The sequence below is a fragment of the Delphinus delphis genome, chromosome 3, assembly GCF_949987515.2.
Source record: "Delphinus delphis chromosome 3, mDelDel1.2, whole genome shotgun sequence".
In the NCBI taxonomy this organism is placed as follows: Eukaryota; Metazoa; Chordata; class Mammalia; order Artiodactyla; family Delphinidae; genus Delphinus; species Delphinus delphis.
Window position 1 is genome coordinate 122,696,759 of NC_082685.1, and position 12,681 is coordinate 122,709,439.

A 12,681-nucleotide genomic window follows, 5' to 3' on the forward strand; every position below is an offset into this window, starting at 1 on the left:
TACCTAAATCCTGAAGTGTTAATGTCTCTTCAATGAAACAGAACAACTCCTAAGGCATATAAAAGATGGTGTGGTGGTGGGGGAGGAGGGGTGGGAATGGAAACAGCTACAGAAAGCTAGAATAGTCAAAGAGCTTCAGTAAAAACAATGTGTCTGCCTGGCTTGAATCCTACACAGGGATAAATGCTCCTCTGATAATATCTAGTCATAAATAATGCCCTCACATAGGATAATAAGTCTACTGTTGTATACAACAGAAGGAAACACAAATATTCCTGGGATAATGTCCATTGAACCAAGATTCTCAGAATTCCCATAAACAGAGATTGGTCAAATGAGCAAACATAAGCAAATATTGACTATATAACAATAATCATATCTAATTAAGAAATCTTGATAAAACTAATTACTTCACAACTGTACCTTGGATAGGGATGATCTGAATTAAAGTGTTTAAAGGTACTTATACATGCTTAGAGGTAGTGAAAAACATAAATAATACTTAAGTTGTTTATTCATGTTAAAATATTAAGGAAGGTCATGACTAGAATACAGAACTTTCTACAATAGAGGAAGAAAATTAATTTTGAAACTCAGTCAGCAGAATAGAAGGAATGGGTATAAGAGAAGCATAGATGAGATAGGATGTATATGAAAACATAAAATAGTCACAGTAAAATTAAGACTAAACTCACCTACTAAAACACTAAGATTTTCAGAATTGGAAAGGAAAGAACTATAATATTTTTACAAGGGACTCACTTAAAACCTTGAAGACACAGAAGAGATGAAAATTAATATATGGAATGAGATATACTAGGCAAATACAGAAAAGAACTTGTATAGACAAAATAGACTTTAAGGCAACAAAAAGTAGTAAGGATAAGGAAGGTAACTAAGTCAGCAGGAATATATACTAATTGTAATTACGTATGTACCTATGATTATGTCCTGAAAGTATGCAAAGCAAATATTGACGGAACTACAATCAGAAGTTGACAAATCTCCTGTCTTTGTGAGAGGTTACTCTATCGTATCCTATCTCCTTACTAATTTTTGTCTGCTTGATCTATCAACTTCTGATAAGGATTGAAGTTGACAGATTAAGCAGACAAAAATTAAGGATATAGAAGCTTTGAACAACACAATTAACAAGCTTGATCAAAAAGATATGAGTAGAACTATGCATATCATGATGAGATGACATGTCTTGCAAAATTTCTGATAATTGATCATGTACTAGGCAATAAAATCAATCTCAAATTTTAAAAGAATTGATGTATTTTACTTCACATTCTTTGACAACAATGAAATTAAGCTACAAACCACTAACAAAAGATTACTAAGAACATCTTTACTCAATTGGCATTTAGAAGAGTGCTTCCAAATTACACAATTTGGAAATCACTATGGAAAGTATAAAATAGAATTGACTAGAATAAATAAACACTGTTTTGACTGATTAAGAATAAAAGGGAAAAGACTCACACAAGTAATTAATAAGGATCAAAACAAGAGATTCACTGTAGATACAGGAAAGATAATTTAAACTATTTAGTAAAACTGGAAAAATTTAAAAGAAAACTATAACTTAACATTGATTCTAGAAGTATTAATTCTGAATTATTATATAGCCACTAAATAAATGACATCAAGAATTAAAAACATACCTATCAAGGGGCTTCCCTGGTGGCACAGTGGTTGAGAGTCTGCCTGCCGATGCAGGGGACACGGGTTTGTGCCCCCGTCCGGGAGGATCCCACATGCTGCGGAGCGGCTGGGCCCGTGAACCCTGGCCGCTGAGCCTGTGCGTCCAGAGCCTGTGCTCCGCAACGGATGAGGCCACATCAGTGAGAGGCCCGCGTACCGCAAAAAAACCCAAAAAACAAAACAAAACAAAACCTATCAAGAAAAACCAAGTCCAAATGTCTTACAGGTAAGTTTTACCAAATAGTCTAAAAACAGATAATTGAGGTCTTATAAAAGCTATCCCAGAGAATAGTAAAATGAGGGAATACTCCACACTTCATTTTTGTAAGGTTGGTATAAATTTTGGTACTGATGTCAGAGTAGGACAATATAAGAAAGGAAACTTACAGACAAATCTCACTCAAGGATTTAGATGCAAAACCTAAAACAAAATATTAGTAACACAGTATTAGTAACTTAATTCTAAAACCAAGTATAAGAAAGGAATAGAATAGGAAATATAACTTCTTTAAACTGACTAAGCATCCGTTTCAGAAATATACTATGTGGCGTAGCATTAGAAGTATTCTCTCTAATACATGAACGAGATGAGTATACCCTCTATTCCTGCATCTCTGACATATTAAACTGCAGTTCTAGCCAGTTCATTAGGAAACAAAAAGGTAATTAAGTGCAAAAAGCTTAGAAAGAAAGTTTTGTTGTAGTATTTGCAGATAATTTAGTTGTCAACATAGAAAAGCAAAGAAAATCTACAGATTATTAAAATTAATCAAGTACACAGAAGTAAAACCAAATAATTTAATCACATTCTTATATACCTAAAAAAATTGAAAATATAATTTTAAAATATACCATCCACATTAGCTACCATGTATAAAAGCACAACTACAATAACAACAAAATAAGGTACCTAGGGTAAAAAAATCTACCACAAGCTGTTCATGTTGTTAATGGAGAAAATTAAAAGCTTTATCGATAGGAAAGGAAGAACTAAATAAATGAAAAGTTACATCATATTCCTGGATAAAAAGATCCAATAACATAAAGATGTCTGTTCTTTTGAAACTATCACATAATTTCAATACAATTCCAATAAAATTCCACAATTTTAAGTATACATATGGGGGTGGGATGGAAAAGTTGATTCAAAATTAATATGTAACAGTAAAAGGCCAAGTACTGCCAAGAAACTCTAAGAAAGAATAAAGTAAAGAGGATGATCTAGCACATATCAAATTTATTGTAAAACTTAAGACACTGTATTTTTGGAACAGAAATAGATAAACAGATCAATGGAAGAGAATAGAGAACGCAAAAGTAAACTCACCAGTATATGAAAACAAGATGTATGACAGAAGAGACTGTATATCAGGGGAAGAAAGGATGGACTATTAAATGAATAGTACTAGGTAATTTTTTCATTCTTACGGTAAAAATTAACCTGCATTCCTACCTCACACAATACACTCAAAAGCCAAATTTAGGGTGAATTCACCAACTAAATATGAAATTCAAAAAAATGTTGGCTGGTATCTTTATAACCTCAAAGTAGACAAAGATTTCTTACACAAGACAGAAAATGCATAGAACAAAGGAATATTCATTTACATTAAACTGAAAAATGTAAATTCATCAAGACACTTTTAAAAAGTGAGGCAAAGATTGAAAGAAAATATTTCCAATAATACAAATGATAAAAGATGAATACCCCTAATAGATAATGGACTTTAAAAATTAGTAAGTTAAAAAATATCCCAAAGAACCCAGTTTAAAAGTAAGCAAATATAAGATCAAATAACTCACATTGAAGAAACTTGAAACAACACTTAACCTTGATGAAGCAATGGGAACTTACACATTTTTAGTGATTGTGTTAGTTTCCTTAGGACACCATAACAAAGTACCACAACCTGGTTGGCTTAAAGCAACAGAAATGTATTGTCTCGGAATTCTGGAAGCTAAACATCTGAAATGAAATTGTTGGCCTGATACAAACTCTCTGACAGCTCTGGGGGAGATTCCATTGTTTGTCTAAGCTTCTGGTAATTGCCAACAGTCCTTGGCATTACTTGGATTATGGCAGCATAACTCCAATTTCTGTCTCTGTCTTCAGATGGTACTCTTCCCTGTGTGTCTGTCCAAATTTCCCTCAGTTTATAAGAACATTAGTCATTTGATCTGGGCCCACCCTAATTCTTTATGATATCTTTTTAACAATTACATCTGCAAAGATCTTATTTCCAAATAAGGTCACAGTCATAGACACTGAGTCCTTTATCCTTTTGGGTGACACAATTCAACCTACAAAAGTGGTTATGAGATTTTACACAACCAGTTTGGTGAAGAATTAGGCTATATCTACTGAAGTTGAATCTGGGCATATCAAAGGATCCAATAATTCCACTTCTGGATGCTTAGATCCTTGCTACTCTAAGTATGGTCTATGAATCAGCAATATCAGTGTCACCTGGGAACTTGGCAGACATGCAGAGTCTTAGGCTTCACTCCATACCTATGGTGTCAAAATCTGCATTTTAAACAAGATCCCCATATACTTTGTTTGAAAAGTACTACACTGTAATCCAGTTTACTCTAAATTACATGGATTAAAAAAAAAGTGATATACACATTAATGCTCACAGCAGTATTATTTATAAAAGCAAGCATTTGGAAAAGACTTAAACATTCACTAATCAGAGAATGGATAAATAATTTGTGGCTTTATTCATAAAATATAAATCTACAATGTAGTGAAAATAAATGAACTAGAGGTGCTTGTATCAATGCAGATGAATTTCACAAAGATAATGTTGAGCAAAAAAAGGAAGTTGCAGAAGAATACATAGAGAATGATACCATTTGTATATTGCTTAGTGACATGTACATATGGTGTAAAAGTATAAAGTCATTCATGAGAATGATAAACACTAAATTCAAGAGTAAAGAGAACTTTATGGAATCATACTCTTCTTTTTCATAAATTTTTCTTAAGTATATAGGTATTTATTATTTATACTATATCATTCTTTATATTTTTGGTAACTCATATAATGTAAAAAATGGAAAAAATTAAGAAAAAATTCAAGGCTAGTAAATGGCAGCCATAGGTATTTGAATCCAGAGCTGTGGCCCTGAGCCACTACTCCCAACTAACAAACTACTGTTTCAACAGGCCAGATGGCACGGTTATAGACTCATATTTTGTAACCACAGTTGTTGTTTTTATATAAGTAGCATGTTTTAAAACAAGATTAAAATAATGTATTCGGTATTGGTTTTAGCTTTATAACAAAAAAGGTTATTTGTCAAAACAAAGTAAAATGTGGGTACTTACCCCCAATTATTGTTAGGTTAAATGCAGTAATTAAATCTTGTTTCAAATAAGTATTAAACTGAATTTAATTTCCAACTATCCTTAGACTAACAGGAAATACTGAGTTAATATTCCAAACACTTTTCTCATTTCAGCTATGCTCTTATCCTTTCACAAGTGAGCCATGAAAATATTGTCAGAAAGAGAGCAGTGTAGAGGAAGTGTGCTCAGGAAAGCACATTTATTAACACCTGTCACTCTAATCTGATGATTTCCTATAACAAAAATACTGCCTTTTGCTGTACTTTACCATTTTATTGGGGTCTATGAATTTCAATTATTGATTTATATTTTTGAACAAACGGTTGAGCTCCCAGAGAAGAGCAGACTCCTTTTCCTCAGTGATTATTGAACTTTTGTTGACATATTCATCACCACGCCCAACAACATTTTTTTTTTTTTTGCCTCACTGCATGGCTTTTGGGATTTTAGTTCACCCACAAGGGATTGAACCTGGGCCCTTGGCAGTGAAAGAGCAGAGTCCTAAACACTGGAGCACCAGGGAATTCCCAATAACTTCTGATTTAAGTCAAGAAGTTCCAGAATGCAGAGGCCACATCTTTCTTCATTTGTCTCATACTCAGAATTTTCTAAAGAATTGAAAGCTTACCAAATAAGTTAAAGAATAGGGAGAATGTCACATCTGAAACAGAGTAGGGAACAGACTCTGCCATGTCCCCTGCCTCTTGTTTGTAGAAACACTTTAGTGCCTTAGGCCTTCCCAAGTTCCAGTGACCAGATTTAATCACAGAAGTGAGAAAACGCAGAAACAAAGGAAAACAGTCAAGCAACATAAAATAATAATCCTTTAGCCATAAAACAAAGTCAAGGACATTTAGCTCCTCTGTAATGGCTATAGATAATATCCTGGGCCATATCCTTGAGTTGTTTTGCAGATACTAAAATCCCCACCAGGTGGGAGAAGTTAACTACTCCTACTGACCACCAGCACATAGACCCCAGACCGGTTAGAACCAGAAGGTTGATGATCTTGACTCCAGAAATACCATCCAGTTACCTCACCACCAACCAATCAGAAGAATGTCTACCAACTGATCAGGCACCCTGCAAACCTCTCCCTCACACTGTCTTTAAAAACCCTTCCCTGAAAGCCATTGGGGAGTTTGGGTCTTTTGAGCAGGATGTGCTGGGTCTCCTTGCTCAGCCCCATGTTGGGCACCTTGCAATAAATGCTCTATTTTCCTTCACCACAACCTGGCATCAGTAGATTGTATTTGCTGCATGTAGGGGGGTAGCAGACCCAAGTTTAGTTTGGTAACACATCCCTGTGCAAATTGTTTTCAAATAAATCCTCATCTGAAAGGGCCTTAATTTTTTTTCAAGCACTTGCTCTTTCACTAAGCCTACCTAATTCTCATTCTCTGCACTTCTCAACAATTATCAGTAGACAGAGAATTAATATTATTACTTTGCATCACTATTACTACTATTATTGCTTGACCTTTACTGCGTATTTTTTATTTTATGGGCCAGCAAAGTGTATTAAATCACTTAATCTTCACAATTCTATTTTACACCCATTTTACTATTGAGGAAACAAGAGCATTAATTAATTTGCCCAAGGTCACACACCTAGTGAATACGAGTTACTGTGGGTTTTTTTTCACTCTCTACATGCTGTGTTTTCAACATGTGTGTTAAATGAACCGAATCAACCTTACAGTTCCAGGAGCAGAGACTGAGGCATCTATCATTTGTGTTTTGCCACTGAAAATTTAGGGTGGTTCTGGAGAAGCGTCTGTCATGTAGAAATAGCAGCTAAGTAACAATACTATCTGAGGAAGGTGGATGGTGAGAATTAGATACACAAAAAAACTGCTCAGTTTTAAAGGAGAATTTTTTCTCTTGCATTTTGGTTGCGTTTCTTATTAAGGACCAGTTAATTCTTGCTGATAATCAGAAGACCACACTTCCTAAATTATCTAAGCAAAAATTTCTCCTTGAAGTATTTTTTTTTCCCTAACAAATTCCAGTCGAAAATTCACAGTTCTGGAAAATCTACAATTGCCTTGTTGCTTTAGTATTTGAAGATTGGGGTGAATAAAATTCAGAATAGTTTTAATTAAAAAAATAATCTATCCTAGTTTTAATTACTCAAAAATATAAAACCTTTTTAAAATAGGAGTTTTAAAAAATTACTTCTGTAATCTCTTAAGCAAAATTTCAATTCTTTATTATGTAGGTTATTTCCTCATTAATACAAAAATCAGCCATAATTTGGGATTATGGATGAACATATCAATTATTGAGAAGACCCAAACATTACTGAGCTTTCAGCAATGATAAGACAGTCAGATGCACAGCAAAACTTCAGCCTAACATCTTTTTAATCTGATGTCCCTGGTCAAAGAACTACATTGAAATGCTTGGCTTGTATCAAATTTCCTGTAAAGATGTTAAAAATCTTTATCTCCCATAACCTATTTTAGAGAAATTTCACATGATGGATGATGCATCATACCCCAGATCCATAACTGACAAGTTTATACTTGCATCTTATAAATTCAAACAAGCAATAAAAGCAAAATGACTGACTGGAAGCTTTGTTTTCAAATAATGTCATCAGTAATATTCGCTTTAAGGTTAGTTTTTCTTTAGGATAATTTCAGAGGCCTTGAAGAACAAGAGCCTAACTATCCAGGATCTTCAGTTTGCACCATTTTCTTCTGGCATATCCAGGATTCTGTATCGTTAAGGGTTAAACATAGAAGAACTGGCAAAGTGTGAACATGAAGAAATGTAACATCATTGTGCTTTTAATATATATCACAATATTATTAGTTTAATAAAAAGTTTTACATGTTTATCTATTCACTTGAAGGTTGTAGAACCATAGTGCTGCATATCCTTTTATACTTCTATTCGTAAGAGTGCCTATACATTCTTATTGAAATGAAATGTTTGAAATATTATGTACATTATTTCTAAGAAAAACATGAGCTACTTGAGAGTTTTTTTCAACTTGAATTAAAAAAAAGCAGTGTCATAGAATATTAAAGCAGAATAGCAAATGCCAGTCTTATAAATATTAACACTAGATTTACAGCATTTTAGCTTTCTAAAAAAGGAAAAATAAACTTGTCAGTTATTAAACAATTTGGGTTTAATAATAATGAATGCACAGTTGCTGACTGACATATTTACTGATTTACACTATGTTTATATGTGCTAAATTTGACAAAATTCATATTCAAGTTTGAACTTGACATGTAAATATTTTTTAAAATTCAAATTTCTTTTACACTTTGTTTATGTTATCATCTATATTTCCAAAGTTTTATCTTTGGAGAATCCAGACTTTAATTATTTTCCTATTAAAATTTTTGGAACTGCAACTGTATTTTAACAGTTACCTAGTTCTGTATTTGTGAGGAGATTTTAAAGGGAGAATGAGTACCTTCACAAATTTTTTAAAGATTTCTTCAGAGTCTGTAGCCAGTATCGACATGTATACTTATCTCTTTCTTTTCAATGCCATGAATCATTACAAATGTCAGGTTCATTGTTGTGGCATGCTGAAATGATTGAGTGGGAACTGTGTCCAGCACTGTATTGTAAAACAATTGATCTCCAAACACATTGTTCTACAGCATGCATCGGCCCAACTAGATTTTCTTTGACGCTTTCGTGACTGCTCTTTTGTTTGGTCTTGGAGAATTTAAAGCTCAAATTTGAACACAATATTAAGACTATCTGCAGTGAATCTGTGCCTGTTATCTAGAGTCATCTACTTTTGGGATTGCATTCTGTATTTTTCCTTTACTTCAGTCATGTAATCAGAATATATAAGTGAAGTTTGTTATATGCTATTCTAGTGGATTAGAAATCCCATTCTTTATCTATGTGCAAATGGGATTAAATTTGGTTTTCTTGGTAAAGGAAAACCTTAGAACCAACCCATAGCAGTCTCTTTACCGTCTATGTTAAGTCATCCCCATTTGGAAAATCCAATATTGTTTTATCCCCCATTGGTGAATGTGTGAAAATGTATGAGTTCCAAAGTTCAGCCTTTGTTAGCACAAAAGCAACACAAGTGAAGATGTTTGCCTAGGTCTATTAAAATTGTATTTCTAGATAGAACTTTTGAATGACAAATGCTGCAGGCTTTCATAAAGAGCTAGAAAATATAGACTTGATATAGAGGATAAAGAGCAAAAGATGACAGTAAAAGAAATTTTTGAAGAAAAGAGGAGAAAAAATATAAAACTCAAAGTTACTTTTCTTTTAATAGCAGTCGTTTTCTTTCTTGAAGTTGTGGGATTTCTTCAATACCTGCTTATTTTCTGCAAGACAAGGGTTTATAGATGGCGCTCTAAAGCATTTGCCGGAAGGTGGCGACATAGCCCTCATTGCCTAGAGCTGTCCCAGGTGCTGAACCCAGTTTCGGAGACCACGAGAAACTCTGCTGCCAGCGATCAGGGATTCCACCAAGTTCTCCCTAGAGGCCTGCAAACTCTGGTTAGAAAAGCAAAAGGCCATAAAAATGCCCGGCCTCATTTATAACACAAAGACAAAAAAATTCCCTTCCCTAAATTTACTTGCTGCGGAGCTGTGGGAAATGGCAATGTTCACTGAAATTTAAAACGCAATGGAGATGGAAAGGCAGGTGTGTGTGTGTGTGTGTGTGTGTGTGTGTGTGTGTAGAATGCATACCGAATTGATTATTTTCTTCACTTTGAGATGCAGCTGTTTACCTGTCCTTTGACCTGTTCTTTATAATTACTTTCTCCCCCAATTCCTCAAGGTTAAAAAAAGGCAGAGGAAATATCCTCCCCAAAGGAGACAGGCTGGACTGTGCGATGATAAACGGGGGTGATTTTTAAAAAGCTAAGACACATTCCCTTTTCTTTCCATGAATTAGTAATAATTTACAGACTGACCCAGGACTGTCCACCTCCCCACTCAGGCTCCGTGTGTCTCCTTTTCTCATTTCCTATTGCCACTCTGTGATGCTGACTCTACTTAAGAATTTGACAGAAATATGAAGCAATTAACGTGGTTAGATTTGTTTTCCCTCGAGTTTGGCCGGGTGGGAGGCGGAGTTATTTGTTGTAATGTTAGTCTGACCGGCGGATCGGGTGCGTGTAAGCTAGTTCTGAGTCTCGGTCGACAAAAAGGGATTTGAACGCAAAGAGGCTGAGCTAGAGGGAGAGGAGGGCGGGGAACCAGGGGAAAGAGGCACTCAGGGTTGGGGAAGTGTCGGGAGGGGAGGGGGGTGGGTTAGCGTAGGAGAGAGGTAGACTGGCTGTCGGAGCAACACCGGGGAGATAAAGGGAAGTGAGAAGGGAGAGGGAGACTGAAAGGGAAAACTAGTGGGAGAAAGGGAAAGAGAAGGGGGCTTAAGGGAATGAGAAGAGAGTAGAGGAGGGAGTGGGAGAGAGGGAGGGAGAGAAGCAAGGAGAGGAGGGTTACAGAGTGACTGTGGAGGACGGTGTTTCTCTATTCCAGATACTTCTAAGATTGGAGATTCTTTTCTGGTGGGGAGACTCCAGGTCTGGCAGCCAGTTAGGCAGTGGCAAAATAAAATGGACAGCGAGAGACAAACGTTCCAGCCACCTTCCCGCCGCCCGGAGATCCCGGAGCTCTTCTCCAGCCAATTCGTTTCCCAGCTGGAGTCTCTGAGCGCGCTGGAATACGAGAGCCCAGGGAGCGCCTAGAAGCTAGCTGCTCCTCGGAGATGCCTTCGCCTGAGCAGTAAGAACTTCCTGCTTGAGTCCCTGCATCCCCTCCCCCGTTGAAACTCCCCAGGAAAGAGGGGCGGAAGACCCCAGGGGGAGGGGCGAGGGGTATCCTGGCGCAGCTCTTTCTCCCCTCCCCTCCCCTGCCGGGCGCGCAGGCATGGATGTGCTCAGTCCCTTACAGGGCAACAACACTACGTCGTCCCAGGGTCCCTTCGGGACACGCGCCAACGCTACTGGCATCTCCGACGTGACCTTCAGCTACCAAGTGATCACCTCTCTGCTGCTGGGCACTCTCATCTTCTGCGCAGTGCTGGGCAATGCGTGCGTGGTGGCCGCCATAGCCTTGGAGCGCTCCCTGCAGAACGTGGCGAACTATCTTATAGGCTCGTTGGCCGTCACAGACCTCATGGTGTCGGTGCTGGTGCTGCCCATGGCCGCGTTGTACCAGGTGCTCAACAAGTGGACTCTGGGACAGGTCACCTGTGACCTGTTCATCGCCCTCGACGTGCTGTGCTGCACCTCGTCCATCCTGCACCTGTGCGCTATCGCGCTGGACAGGTACTGGGCCATCACAGACCCCATCGACTACGTGAACAAGAGGACGCCCCGGCGCGCAGCTGCACTCATCTCGCTCACCTGGCTCATTGGCTTCCTCATCTCCATCCCGCCCATGCTGGGCTGGCGTACCCCGGAAGACCGCTCGGACCCCGACGCGTGCACCATCAGCAAGGACCATGGCTACACTATTTACTCCACCTTTGGCGCTTTCTACATCCCGCTGCTGCTCATGCTGGTTCTCTACGGGCGCATCTTCCGAGCCGCGCGATTCCGCATCCGCAAGACAGTCAAGAAGGAGGAGAAGAAGGTAGCCAACAACCGCCTTGGGGCGTCGCCAGCCCCGCAGCCCAGAAAGAGCGTAAATGGTGAGCCGGGTAGCAAAGACTGGAGGCAGGGCATGGAGAACAAGGCAACAGGGGCTCCGTGCGCCAATGGAGCCGTGAGGCAGGGCGACGAAGGAGCCGCCCTGGAAGTGATCGAAGTGCACCGGGTGGGCAACTCCAAAGAGCACCTGCCGCTGCCCAGCGAGGCCGGTGCTGTCCCCTGCGTCCCCGCCTCCTTCGAGAAGAAAAATGAGCGCAACGCCGAGGCCAAGCGTAAGATGGCCCTGGCCCGCGAGAGGAAGACGGTGAAGACGCTGGGCATCATCATGGGCACCTTCATCCTCTGCTGGTTGCCCTTCTTCATCGTGGCCCTGGTCCTGCCCTTCTGCGAAAGCAGCTGCCACATGCCCACCCTGTTGGGCGCCATAATCAACTGGCTGGGCTACTCCAACTCTCTGCTCAACCCTGTCATTTACGCCTACTTCAACAAGGACTTCCAAAACGCATTTAAGAAGATCATAAAGTGCAAGTTCTGCCGCCGATGATGATGGAGGCGTAGCTGGCGCGTAGGCCCACTCCACCCAGCCCTCTGGAATCAAAACCTTTGCTACTTTTCCTCTAACATTCACATCTGCTCCGCGCGCTGCTTCCAGACCCCCTCCCCCTCCCCCAGCCCTCTATTCCCAGCGGGGAAGGAGGGAGCCCCATGCAAAGAGGCTACAGCCGCGGGGCAAGAGAGTCTGGGAAAAACCTAGAGTCTGTGAGAGGCGACCTTGGCTCAAACTTTGGTCTGGGAATAACTTTTGATTCCAGCAATTGCCTCCTCCCTCTTCTGCCCCCAAATCTTCGCGGCGGAAGTTTAAGCCTTACCCGTTCAAGGCAAAAAAATCCACACAGAAGAAGAAAGTGTACACCCAGCCGCCGCGCCCACTAAAGGCTCCCACCTGATCGCCTCACTGCTACAACTTGAACTTAAGGTTCAGGACTTTGCTTCATTCCCCAGCAACCCCATCCC

At 39.1% G+C, this 12,681-nt stretch overlaps 1 protein-coding gene across 1 annotated transcript; it reads left to right on the plus strand.

The window, feature by feature from the left end:
* Positions 1–10,942: 10,942 nt before the first annotated feature.
* HTR1A (5-hydroxytryptamine receptor 1A) lies at positions 10,943–12,369 on the plus strand. Its single transcript, XM_060007027.1, has one exon. The coding sequence runs from the start codon at positions 10,943–10,945 to the stop codon at positions 12,209–12,211; it is 1,269 nt and encodes a 422-aa protein (XP_059863010.1). The 3' UTR covers positions 12,212–12,369.
* Positions 12,370–12,681: the final 312 nt, after the last annotated feature.